We start from the raw sequence: 14,521 nt of genomic DNA on the forward strand, positions 1-14,521 counted from the left end.
TCATTATAAAGGAATGCCTTGTTTGCACACATTAATCAATTTTATATTACGCTATAAAAATGTGTTTGAAACATGAATAAAACATTCCTCTTCTATGATTTTGAAACATTGCTATGTTAAATTTCTAAAACATCTTAAAAGAACATTGTCAAAATGTTCTAAAGCATTCTAAATATTGCTTATAGTTTAATATTTTTTTTTTTATTTTTCAGTGTTGGTCGTGAAATGTTTTTAATACATTGAACAAAAGGATTTCTCCTCCTACAACTGAATCATTTATTTATAATTCATACAACATTTTATAGAAACGTTTTCAAAATGTTTTAAAACATTATATCATTGTCAATATTAATGCATTTGTTTATTTTCAACGTCTGTTGTAAAAATGTTTTTAGAATATTCACTATAACATTTATCATTTTAAAGACTAAAACATTTTATTTAGCATTGAAGCAGCATTTTGTGATGCAATTTTCAAAATGTTTTAAAAATATTCATAATTATCCCAATTTTTCCAAAGAACATTTCTGAATTTTTTTTTTAGAATATCCAGAGAGGATTGAAATTAGATGTAAAATTGTTTTTTAAAATGGTCCAAAAACATTCCCCGGTATTTTTCTGTCTTTTTTTCAATAATACCTTTTTAAAAATTATTCCCATCTACTTTCTGAGTATATTTTCATCAGAAATTTCAAAAGATAATTTTTAAAAATGACTTTTCTGCTACCACGTACACCATTGTATTTCTGTATGCATATGTGTAGCAAAGACAAAGCTATTACATATCTGAATTGAATTCTTTAGGCAACAACAAATATACACCCATGTCTTATGTTGATCAAAATTCAAAATATCTTATGATTGAAACATGAAATCGTATTGCAATTAGATGACAGTTCCATCAACAGACTTGAAATTCATTCAAATAGCCACATTTGAAAGAACCGCCTCTAGCTGACAAAGGCAATTTTTTGTACGTAAATTTATATCGTTGCTCTTTAATAAAATAACTGTGTTATAGATATGAACATGCAACAACTCTAATTCTTTTCATGAATGCAAATGGACATGTTTATATGATTTTATCATGTTCATGATTTTAAAAAATGATCTTGTATATTTTCATCATTTAAAGATCTAATGAAGATGACTTAAACACTATTGTTTCTATGTATACAGGCTCTGCTTTAAGAAAAGATCTTCTTGTTCAGTTCTTCCCGAGGACAGACGTCTTGTGAACCTTATCAAGTTGTGCAAATCCATTTATATAACAGTCCGCTGCTCTGTGGAACCTACATATGTACAAGTAGATATATGCTTTTTGCGGGATCGTTAATGAAAAACAGTGATCTAGGCCTGTTTATTCTTTTCAGTGGGAAGGATTTACGTGATTCTGTTGTTTTTAAATTCAGTGAACGGAATTTCTTTTTCTTTAAAAGTTTCGATTGGGTTAAAAAAATAGCTCAGAACTTGTACTGAAAATGGAACTAAAATATGTTTTGCATATTGAAAAAAAAGGTTTGTATTAAATTTTGTAAAAAAAAAAAAAAAAAAAAAAAAAAAAATGAATTCATTCATGTATGATTAATTCTTTGGGAGTTATAATTAAGATGAAAGGTATGAAAAACGCGTTTAAATCATACAGAATGATATTCTCATATCATTTCATAAAAACTTTCTGTAGCATTCCAGGAAAGAGATGCCATTGCGACATTTGGGTTAAATGTTTTAAAAAAGTTTTAAAAAACATACAAAAGTACGTGAATAAAACATTCTAAAAACATTTTGTAACATTTTAGGAAAATGTTCCGATAACATTTAATGAAACATTTTGCTTAAATGTTTTAAAAACGTTATATATATATATAAAAAAAAACACAGAATCACGTGATTAAAAGATATTTGAAAAAAAAAAAATGTGACATTTTAATAAAATGTTTTGTTAACATTTGCTGAAACATTTTGCTAAAATGTTTTAAAAACTTTTAAAACCATACAAAATCACTTGATTAAAACATTTTTAAAAATGGTTTTGTAACATTTTGAAAATGTTTTATAAACATTTTAAAATGTTTGTGCTAGCTGGGAATGTCTTAGTAAATTAATATACGGACAAGTAGAGCGATATACACGTGCATGCTTATGCTAATATTCTTGAAATTTTGTTATTTAGAATAAGTAATTGAAAAAACAATTGTAAATTGTAAAACAGAGTACTTCTTTAATGGATGGGGCCATTTAAATACAAAACAAGTGTCTGATTGTCGTCTCCAGAAAAAAAAAAATACCGGTCTAAGAAACAGTTGGTCACGCTTTAATATTATTTGTTTATTTTTCACTGTGTTTTTATTATTATTATTATTATTATTTACTTATTCATCTATTAAGTAGGGCCGAAAACATTACTTTTATATGTAGTATTCTTGTCCTTCAATAACCAGATATCGTTCCAGCTTGTGTAAAGTTATGTACAACTTAAACGCACATGTAACTGTTGCATATCCCTGGTGCTTGTTAAAAGTAAGCGTTTTTGAGGGATGTCTGCATTGTCTTTTTTTTTAAATTATTATTATTATTTTTTTTTCTTAAAAATTGCATGTCAATTCCAGAAGGTTATAAAAATGTTACCTCTAAATAAAACAAGTTAGTATTTCATCTTAATTGTATTGAACTTAGACTTTAAGAAATAATTAGAACACTTGCTTAAAATATTAAGTATTTCTCCTGAAAAAAAATCATATTAAAGTAGATTATCTGCATTGCTAGAAAATGTTATTGTTGGACTTTTCACTTTGTAGCAGGCCTTTTCATGCTGGTAGTGTGTACATGTGCGTGAACGTAAATGATAAGTAACAGTATTGTACATGTATATCATTTCAAGTTTAAACTGAGCAACAAAGGGAATGACCAGATCTGCTTGCCTTTATATCACCAGCAGGCCTCTCTACATCTTTACAACGTCAGGCGTCCTGTGTCAGCTTATTGCCATGAGCAACGAGTTCACACTGGACCCCTGGGTTGCGATCAAAAGCGTAGCGGCTATATAGCCTCTACGTAAAGTTACTATCATCTTGAACGATATGCTAGGCTAGCCGCTACGTAGGGAGAGTAATCATAAATATTTGATGCTAAGTCCCAAATCCAAGATGGCCTCCTTAGTTCAGACAAAATTTTAACAAAAAGGGGGTTGTTTCTACGCCTTAACAAATAAAATGTAAATTCACATATATTTTAAATCTGGTTTTGTTCCAGAAATATATTTAGAAATTAATAATTTTTTTTTGTAAATTCAAGACGACAATATCACTTAGTGATGGTATCTATTTGATTAGATTTGACTGTTTTTTTTTTTTTGTTTTTTTTTAAATGGGAGGCAAGGGCAATGTCGTTATTTTATTCCTTGACATTGAGAATAAAAAAAATACTGTTGCAAATCGTGTGATGCCTACTTCAAATTCAAATGTTTTTCATTTTGCATAAAAAGATGTTACCATATCAGATGATAATACAAAATTAACATGAATAATTTAACTAAAATAGATATAAGCTAATCAGAATTTCATCTAGTTTTCTTATTTTTTAGGAAATGTTTTTCATTATTAATGCTTCGTATATCTTATTTTTTTCTTATTTTCACCTATGGTAAAGTTGTAATATAAAGATACAAAATCATACAAAAAAAAGTTTCGACCTTTTACATAGAGAAAAAATCAATGATGTTTTGCTCAAATTTGTACTTAGATTGGAAGCTTTCAAAAGCTAAAAATAGTTTATAGTTTGTATGGAAAATGATATTTATTTGATATATTTTAAATTCTAGTCCATTTTTATCTTTTTAAGTTACAATAGAAAATTTCTTTTAGTCTTTGATTGTTTAAAAATTCTAACTACATTCATTGTTCTGTCATTTCACCCAATAATGACCGCTTCAACCACCCGTACTGCCGTTTACACAAGTTCCGTTAATCTTTAAGCACACGGATATATTAAGGTTGCACTCAGATATCCCACTTGCCTATACAGTATGACGTCATAGTAAGCTGTATGACGTGAACCGTAGAGATAATGATTACTTAATATCTATTTTTGAGGTTTAATTTCAGGTCCAAGAAGTGAAAGGGATCATTCAAAAACAAAATATAAACTAAAGCTTGTCGTGTTTGGGTGGAATAAATAGCTTAGTATTTATCACAGGGGTTAAATACCAAACCCATGATGTCATAACTATTGATCAAATATTTGCCGAGTAAAAATTAAACGTGACGAGAATTCATATAAACAGATATATGAAATGGGAGTTTTAATGCATATAAGGTGAATGTCATGTGTGATTCATAAGGAACTAAAGATTAAGAGTCAGGTACGCTGATTCGTACTTATCATGTTTTCTTATAATAAACATAGGCTGTGTTCTGAAATCCCGATCAGCTTTTTCTCTGTCATTCTAACAACAAAGATACAAAAGCTGAACACTACGCCGCATACTTTGAAACATATTTTTTTTGTATCGAAAGCTTGTATTCTTTAGTACTTGGAAAATACTGCTAGAATCGTGTGATTAACATAAATTGATAACAATTCCTTATGAATTATTCCGTATGAACAAATGTGAAAAATTTTTGTAAGGTTTCATGCGAAACTTTTGGACATTTTTTCTCTTTCGGGAGAGTTGGATTCTATTAGCACTTTTCATGGCCCAGTGATTTTTTACATAATTATTTTCACAAAAAGAAATAAATTATCTGCGGAGTAGTGTTGAACTTTTAACTTTTTTGTAAAGGCATTTTTTTTTCTATTTATAGACGTCACGTGATGACGTCGTAGAGGAATTCTTTTTTTTAGCCTAAGACTCAATGACGTCGATAAAATGAATAATAACAGTAAATGTTTTATCTATGGCGTTTCCAATTTATCAATGTTACATTTTACGAAAAAAAATATAAATTCGCCAAAAAATTATCTAGGTATTGCCTCAATATACCTGCCCATGGTTTCCTATCCTTACATAATATCTCTATATAAGTGAATTATCTCGAATTGAAACACCATACATTCAACCAATCGGTTATTTTCACAGTGATCTGAGTCGGAAGTGCAGCCTGATCAGTATCTGTTATCTTCACACTTTAATAATAATCATAGATTTTAGGATGTTACTTCAATCAGTGGTTAGAGCGTCTGTTCTAGAGGCGCGGAGTAAGGAGTTGATCCTTACGTAGCAGGTTCGAATCCCACTGTGGGACGTGGAGACCGGTCCTTCGGATGAGACCGTATAAACCGAGGTCCCTTGTCGTAGTAGGTGCTGACACGAAAAAGATCCCTTACTGCTCAATGACCCTAAGTGCCGAGTATAGGTCAAAATTTGTAGCCATCCACCGGCAAGTGGTGGCGTCTCCATATGGCTGAAAAATTCTCGAGAGGGACGTTAAAACAATATACAATCAATCAATCACTTCATGTCTATACACTTTATAATGATTTAGGTACTGTTAGAAGGAAAAGTATCATTAATGATTGATGGTACATTGATTATTTCCCATATTCTACAGATTAAACTTTCATTAGCTTTGCCTCATTAAAATTCCTTTGTTGGTCTCAATAAAGTGGATAAAAGAGAGGTGGTTGTATATATGCTGTTTGCTTTCATAAATAATTAAGAAAAAGTGAATCATTACTGGATTAAGATACGTATGAACATGCTTAAATGATTTGTTTTTGTTCAATGCAGAATAAATAAACATTTTTAATGGTGTATTTTGTTTTAGTCAAGCTGTAATCAACATTATGAAGAATGTATTGTTTACTATTCATTGCCTTTAAACAAATACTTTTATATCCAGTCGCCCGCGTGGCGCAGTGGTTAGAGCGTCTGCTCTAGAGTCTCGAAGTAAGGAGTTGATCCTTACGTCGCGGGTTCGAATCCCACTGCGGGACGTGGAGACCGTTCCTTCGGATGAGACCGTATAAACCGAGGTCCCGTGTCGCAGTAGGTGCTGGCACGAAAAAGATCCCTCACTGCTCAATGGCCGTAAGTGCCGTCAGTATAGGACAAAATTTGCAGCTCTCCACCGGCAAGTGGTGGCGTCTCCATATGAGTGAAAAATTCTCGAGAGGGACGTTAAACAACATACAAACAAACAAACAAACTTTTATATCCATGCATAGATATTTAGATTAATAGAAATGTATTTTAAAACATGTTATATGTTACACGTATGCACTACCCATATCAAAAGTCTCTATTTCCAGCTTCAATGAGATGTTTTCTATCTACTATCACATTTTTAAACATTTCAATTTGACCCAGACCCCCTAGGACATACTCTTGTTATACGATCACAGTATGTCCCCTTCGAACAATGTCCTCACATTTTCTTACAATCTTTTCCGTTGCGATAAAAAAAAATACAGGCTGTTAATGAAAGATATAAAGAAACTTTAAGGAAAAGACAAGGATCCATGGAAACACCAGAGATTGGATAAGCTGCCATAGAGAATAAGCATCCCCTATAATGATATGAAACATATCGGACAAACTACGACCCAACCATAGGTTATATATACAAAAAAGGACATTTTAAACGACCCAAAATTTGCATTGTCCCTTTTGTAGTCTGTCAGCTTACATTTTATCCTTTTTCTATTTCTTTTTGAAATATTTCCGCGAGAAAAGTTATATTTCTAGATAATGGAAAACAGGTACTTTACGATGAAAAATAAACAAATAAGATTTGTTATTATCCAATTAAAGATACGGAACTTGTTTCCTTTATCTACTTTTCTCTGTCTTTTTTGCTTTTTTAAATTAATTTTTTTCTCAATTTAAAACAAAAATGTCAAACTTGTCCATGATTTTAATATATATATATATATATATATATTTTTAAAGTTCAGTTTTCTTACTGTATCATACTTTAAAGAAGTAAATGTTCTTGAATCTACGGGAAAAGAAAACTTTCCTATTTATTTATTATACCCCCGCTAAGAAAACAGGGTATATAGTGATGGGATGTTTATCCTTCAGTCGGGATGTCTGAATGTCCGCAACACTTGTGGTTACCCATCTTTTATCCACAACTCCTCCTACACCTTTAAAAAAATTAATGAGACTTACAGAATCTCTTTGACATAGTGCCATAATACACCTCCTATTTTACGTTTTAATCGAATAGATAGCTGGGGTTTACCATAGTAAAACATGGTCACTGTCTTTTTTTCTATAATATTGGGGGTACCCATCTTATGGAACTTCAACTCCTTCTATACCACATGATAAAATTTGTTCAAACTTTCACAGAATCTTTAAAACAGCAAAGTGCCATCGTGTGATTTCTATTATATGTTTTATCGGGCAAATATTTGGAGTTTCTCATAGCAAAATTTGGACATGGCCATTATACTCAAAAGAGAGTGCGTTTATTATTTTGTGAACTCGGTGCTCCCATTACCTCTAGTTTTTTTTTTTTTTTTTTTTTTTTTTTTTTTTTTTTTTTCTTTTTTTTTAGAATTTTACTTTTGTGCATGTATATATTGTATGGAAAATATATGTAGCTGAAAAAAAAGATTGTTGGCAATTCTTGTTCACGTGACGTCACAATCTAAATAGATTTTCCGTTCATTTGAATAAGGAAAGGACAAGATGGGCAATATTTGTCCTTTTGACTATAGAATTCACAGAGCACAAACCTGCTCCAGTGCAATATTCACGTATTTCATTTATTTTATAGTTTTACACATTATAGCAAAAGACTGAGTTGGAGTAGACCTGCGCTTTATGATTTTTAATTGGAATATTCTGGTAAAATACCCTTAAGTCTCTCAGAATCATTGAAATATAGACTGTGTGTCATCCTCTTGAAATATATCTAAGATGTGAAGTCATGGTTAATGAAAATATGTAATGATTTGGAGTCTGCATGTATTCCTCTGTGTAAGAATTTAAATTTTGTACAAAATTTTGTACATATTTTTAACATTTTCACAAAATCTTAAGTACTTCTCCCACTTTACTCAGAAAATATCATTTAGCCTACCTATTTGAATACTAATCCATGAGAAATGCTGCTGATTTCTGAAAAAAAATTGTTTTGTTATTTATCCTTTATTATGATAATTAAGATCCTTAATTTTACGATCAGGTTATTTTCATTGCCAAAATGAATTTCATACAGCTTAAAAGTAGAGTTATTTGTCATGAAAAACCCTAAATCAATTTGTTTCCTTACAACTTGCTCAAATGAGTCGTGCTTTCATCTATTTTACTATTTTGTAAGGCTGAGTAGTTCTTTACAGACCTTGTCAACAGCACATATTCGACTTTCTTAAAATTGTTTATTGATTTGCAAATATACAGACTATCTATTTTATTGGAATTGAAAGTCCATAAATACTCTGTGTGTGTGTGTGTGGGTGGGTGGGTGGGTGGGTGTGTGTGGGGGTGTGTGGGTGTGTGATCATTTGGATAGTACTTTCATTCTCAGACAACAGAATCTCTGGGAAAATATAACAAAATAAGTGTTAACTATTTTTATCTTGTAATGAATAACATAGCTCAATCGATTAGGAATTTATTGTAATTGCAAATACTGCTAATTACTGTGTTTTAATTGCATCGAATCTTCCATGCAACAAAGGCATATAACAACTTTCCTTTCTATCAGCCCCATGTTTTAAATCGTCGGTTTTGTTTTAATAATACATTATTTGCTGCTGATTTGCTTAGATCACCAAAATGTGAAAATGTTTTTTTTTTAAAGAAAGGTATTTGAAAACGTATTTTTCTCAAAAGGGTTAAACTTGATTAAAACATAATTAATTTAAAAAGGTAATCTTTTTCTTAGATCAACCAAATGTGAAAAAAATTAAGAGAAAAGGTATGTAAAACGTATTTTTTAATCTATTTTTTATTATTATATCAAAGAGTTAAACTTAATTAAGACATTAATGTGTAAAGGGGCATTCTATTTATAAACAGGATGAATACCAGAGTCTGAGATCTTTATCAGCACTGGAATATTGCGTCAAAAACTATGATGAAATTTGTGAACAAACATATCTTATTTGTTGTTTTGGTTATTTGCATGATTTGTATGGAATCCAGTGGGAAAATATTTTACGGAACATTTTCCAAAAGGCTATTTCTTAATGACTTCTTACCAGGAAATGCCAGCTATTTCATGGATGGGTTCGACATGATAAATTTAATTCAATGTTCAGTGTGCTGTGTAGTACATGAAGATAAATGTGCAGGCGTCTTTTACAACGAACTTCAAAAATCATGTAAACTTTTGATAAATGAACACATTGAATTGGTGGAACTAGGCATGCTTTCTGGATGGGGATACTGGTCTGGTAAATATTACACTCAGATTATCTGATCGAAGGCCAATATCTTAATTGCATTTTGCAAATTATAAAAAAAAAAATGGTTTAATATTGAGTAATTGGATTCCAAATACACTATGGTATGAAACAGGAATAATAGTACCTTGGAATTGAATTGATTTTTTAATGGACACAGAACATGCAAAATTCAGGGGTAACTATGCAAAAAGGAAATTCTATGTTTATATCAACAGTTAAATATTGATATATTACAAAATGACAATCATACCAGTTATACTAAAAGAATCTCAAATTAAAGGAATTATCATAATTATTATTTTTCTTCTAGGAATTAGCAATTAGTAGTTGGCTTATAGTCTTAAGTACCGTACACACTAATCTGGATAATTAGCAAGGGCTGACATTATTATTCTGATAATAATAATGATATCTTTCACTAAAGGGCTTTCAATATGTGACCCCGGATGGTTCCAGTTTGAAGACCACTGTTACTTTAAGAGCAAAGAAAAATTAACCTGGAGCAATGCCAGGGTAAGTTTTTTTTTTTATATGTTTAAAAATTTCAATAACTCGGCCATGGTAGATACTATAAGCGTTTAAAAACTTACATGTTCATAACTGTCATGACGCATTTTTTACTGGCGACCGTGGTTTATTTTTCTTATTTCCTGTCAACGTTATAATTGTCATGATGACAAAAAAAAAAAAAAAAAACACTTCATCGCTTTAATGTAGCACATAAAATATTGCAAATTCTTAGCTTCAGTGTGAAAGAGGAGGGGGATATTTGGTAGAGATAGAATCAATGAAAGAAAATGATTGGATCATCAACAAACTAACACCAGGTAAGGATAATAAGTAAATGAAAAATATCTTGTGATAGTTCTTTTTTCAATTTCTTTATATTTCATTTATGCTAAAAATATCACAGATTTCATGACTATAACTGTTCTTTTTTTATGAAACTTGACACATTATCAGAGGCATTGACAGATTAACAAACACTATCGACCTTTACATATAAATGTACTTGTATATTTTATGATTTATATTGGTTCTGACTGTCGACTGAAATATATTGGGTTGTTCATTCTCACTGAAGGCAGAGCACTGTACACAACAGAACCTTTGCATCGAATCCTCAGACCTTTAGTTCAATCTGACTGAAAACGACCATATAAAAAAAATAAAGGCATAGGACTTCTCAGATAGGGTACCCAAGTTTGCTGATAATATTGAAATAAACTAAATGACTGATTTCTGATTTCAAATATAGTAAATTCCTGGAAAAAATTGCTGTCCTACTCTCTGTACAATTAGTAAGAATAATCAGGGGCCCAAGCTAGTGTCGAGTAAACAAAGAAAGATCAAAGCTGGAATTGATTTTAATATATCTTCGAAAATGTTCAGAATCTCAAATTCAACTTTGTTAGTAATGAAAACTATTAATATGAAAAATGATATAAAAGGAAAGTATAATTTGCTTTATCGGTTTATGATTGGGAAATAGGTTTCCTATCTGACAAATTCCAGATTTATGTCTTATGCCCTAGGTATTCAGTCGCATAAATTGATATAAATGTTTATTATCTTTTTATACATATAAAGGAACTTTTATAAAGATTAAAAATTAAATCTCTCTCTCTCTCTCTCTCTCTCTCTCTCTCTCTCTCTCTCTTTGGGTGTAATAAATCATTCCTGAAAACTGATCTAATATACATTTACATATCTACTTACATTTATAATCTTATTTCATAGCTCAATGTACAATCCATTGGATATTATGTGTAATTTGGATTGGAGCGACAGATCAAGAAGTCGATGGCCAATTTATCTGGGATGGTAGTAGAGAAAAACTGAATTTCATAAACTGGAGGAGTGGTGAACCAAATAATTACCAACAACAGGAGGACTGTGCTGTTGTCAACTATCCCAGTGGGGAGTGGTGTGATTTCCCTTGTTCTGATAAACATTATTATATTTGCGAGAAAAAGTTATAGATTTCCTTTCAGTCCAACAGAATAATATACTATTAAAAAGAATTCAGGCAAAAAATATCGGTAATCGGATTTGAACCAGAAGAGATAGAGCAGATAATTTAAAGAATATGAAAATCACATAAAATTTGTGGAGGCGTGCTCATCCATTTTTATCTCTCCTGAGCCAAAGGCTCGGGTAGCCTTCCTGATAAAACTTTTTCATTGTTTGTCATTGTAAGCATTGTCCTTGTTGTTGGCGTCGTCGCCGTTTGCAATCTGTCTTTGAAAAAAACTAATCTTAGAAAGCATTTCTTTTTCTGATTATTTCAAATTATTTGTTAGCACTAACAAAAATGTCTAGATCAAAACGAAGAAAATCTTTCAAGAGATTATTTTTTCCCTTTTTTATAATTGTAAATATTACTAATGATTCTTTTAATGACGTTAAAGCTACCATTGAAAAAAAACCCATACTTTTCCATTTTATTAATTCACCTGAGCCATAGTCAGCTTTTCTGATCAAAGAGTGTCTGGCGTCCGTCTCTTGTCTGTAGTCTGTCGTCTAGGTTCTAGCAAAGATATTTTAATTGATCAAACTCTATTTTCATGATATCTTATTTATCTCCATCTGAGAAAGTATACAACATTTCAGTTGTTGAGATAGATTCCCCTGACACAGGGTACAATAGCAATGTAAGTATGTTTTCCATAGTAAATACAACTGTCACAGCTTTGCTTTAGTAACGTACCACAGTCGAGAGACTGTTAATTTCTGTCATGATATATGGATTTTTTTTTCAAGATATGAAGTTTTGATTGTGATTGTATGAGCACTTTGTGAAACATCAGAGGTGAGATCAATGGATCATGCCAAGCTTGTACACATAAACGCACGAAGCATAAAGATAATTGAAAAGTGCTACGAACCTGATGAAAGCTTTTAAATACATTAGCTATATCTATATTTTATGTAGGTGAAAGCAAAAAATGAACTAAAAATGAACTAACAAGGAGTGGCGCATACACTACCCCTCCCGCCCCAACGTGCTTGATTTTAATGTATTTCGCGGATTATCAAAATAAATAAGAGATGACGGTTTAGAAATGTTCACTCAATAATATTATGTAAATCGAAAGAATAATTAATTGTTTATCCAAAACCACAAGTTTCTAAAGCCATATTTCATGGACGATATTGAATAAACCCCTTATTAAGAAGATTTATATTGTTTAGAGGAAATGTTGAATTGACACAGGTGTAAGAATTCTTCATAATAATTTACTGATAAGCTCTACCTTGAAATTAAACACTTCAACACTTTAAGAATGACTTAATTATAAAATTGTGAAGTTTTTGAAATATTTCTTTTCTGTTTCTAATGCAGTCATGTATTTCTGAACAAATGTCGTTGCAATGACAACTATTAGATTATTTGAGATGGGACCGATTTTGTCCCTTGGAGCCCTTACCTCTTTTCTTGACACAGCCACAACAACTGTAATGATCTTTTCTGCCTGTCAAGAAATCTCTGATGTGTAACCTTTTTGAGTTTGCAAAGCATTTCTGCAGTAGGGAAGGACTTAGGCAATGTATTTTATAGTTCTTTTTTTCAGTATCTCATTCTTATGTTATATCGCGGGTACGTTAAGGCAGTACACAGATCATATTTCGGCGAATTTAGACTTTTTTCGTAAAATGTAACATAAATAAATCGGAAAAGCCGTATATAAAACATTTACTATTTTTATCCATTGCATAGACGTCATTGAGTCTGAGGCTAAAAGAAGCACTCCACTACGACGTCATCACGTGACGTCTATAAATAGAAAAATTACCTTAATGAACAAGTGAAAAGTTCAACACTACCCCGGTAATAATTCATTTCTTTTTGTGAAAATAATTATGTAAAACATCACTGGACCATGAAAAGTGCTGCTAGAATCCTACTCTCCAAACACAGCAAAAATAATTCCGATGTTTCGCATGAAACCTTACCAAAATTTTTGCATTTTATACATACGATCAAGGAATTGTCATCGATTTATGTTAACCACACGATTCTAGCAGCACTTTCCAAGTACTATAATATACAAGCTTTCGATACAAACAAAAATTATGTTTCACAGTATGCGGCGTAGTGTTGAACTTTTGCATCTTTGTTGTTATACAGCTACAGAGGAAAGGCTGATCAGGATTTCAAAGCACTGCCTCTGTTCATTATAAGAAAACATGACAAGAATATATCAGCGTACCTGATTCTTAATCTTTAATTCCTTATGAATCACACATAACATTCAATGTATATGCTTTAACACTCCCATTTCACATATTTGTTTACATGAATTCTCGTCACGTTTCATTTTCACTCGGCAAATATTTGATCAATAGTTATGACGTCATGGGTTTGGTATTTCGCCCCCGTAATAAATACTTAGCTACTTATACCACCCAAAAACGACAAGATTTAGTTTATATTATGTTTTTGAATGATTTCATTCATTTCTTGGTTCTGAAATTAAACTTTAAATATAGATTTTAAGAAATCATTATTTCTAAAGAACACGTCATACAGCTTACTATGACGTCATATTGTAAAGGCAAGTAGGATATCGCTGGGTGTAGCCTTAACATACCCGCGATCTCAGCTTAAAACTCAATCAAATATGTAAAGAAGAAATGAAAATAGAAATCATATTGTGATATTTTATTTCAAAGCTTAAAACTTCAACCTGAATCTTAAAATACTTTTTAAAGGTCTTTTGGTATTTAATTCCTATTTTAGACATATAATCTGCTTTCGATTTTTATATCTTTGATTTTTTAGTCAGCATATTGTTGTAAAAATTACATTTTGTATTTTTAGAATTAAATACAATTACCTAAAATATTGAAATTCCAATGAATGATCTTATTTTTAATAAAGAAATACTAATTCTCAGTTCATTTTTTTTAACTTATAAATATAAAGAGGAGTAGTACTATAGATTAGGAAAACGTATATCTTACCCATAGTATGTTTCAATATGTAATTAGCTGTGAAAGCTGTAGAAGAAAAAGTTATTAGTTTTTTTTAATCTGTTATAATGTAAACCATTGATATATTTCGATACATATGCTGAGTGGAGCAGTTTGCCTAGTAAACGTGACAATGAATTTACTTATAAAGAATATTATTGGAATATTGCAAATAGAAAAA

The 14,521-nt window shown here is 30.8% G+C and overlaps 1 protein-coding gene across 1 annotated transcript; it reads left to right on the plus strand.

Annotated features, from left to right (window-relative positions):
- The first annotated feature begins 9,323 nt into the window (after window positions 1–9,323).
- Window positions 9,324–11,345, plus strand: LOC133179755 (hepatic lectin-like). Its single transcript, XM_061314447.1, has 4 exons — window positions 9,324–9,351; window positions 9,788–9,876; window positions 10,106–10,190; window positions 11,104–11,345. The coding sequence occupies exons 1-4, from the start codon at window positions 9,324–9,326 to the stop codon at window positions 11,343–11,345; spliced, it is 444 nt and encodes a 147-aa protein (XP_061170431.1).
- The last annotated feature ends 3,176 nt before the right edge of the window (window positions 11,346–14,521 follow it).

This window comes from Saccostrea echinata, unplaced genomic scaffold (assembly GCF_033153115.1).
Source record: "Saccostrea echinata isolate AGI-Se365-2 ecotype Australia unplaced genomic scaffold, CSIRO_AGI_Sech_v1 ptg000005l, whole genome shotgun sequence".
Taxonomy (NCBI): Eukaryota; Metazoa; Mollusca; class Bivalvia; order Ostreida; family Ostreidae; genus Saccostrea; species Saccostrea echinata.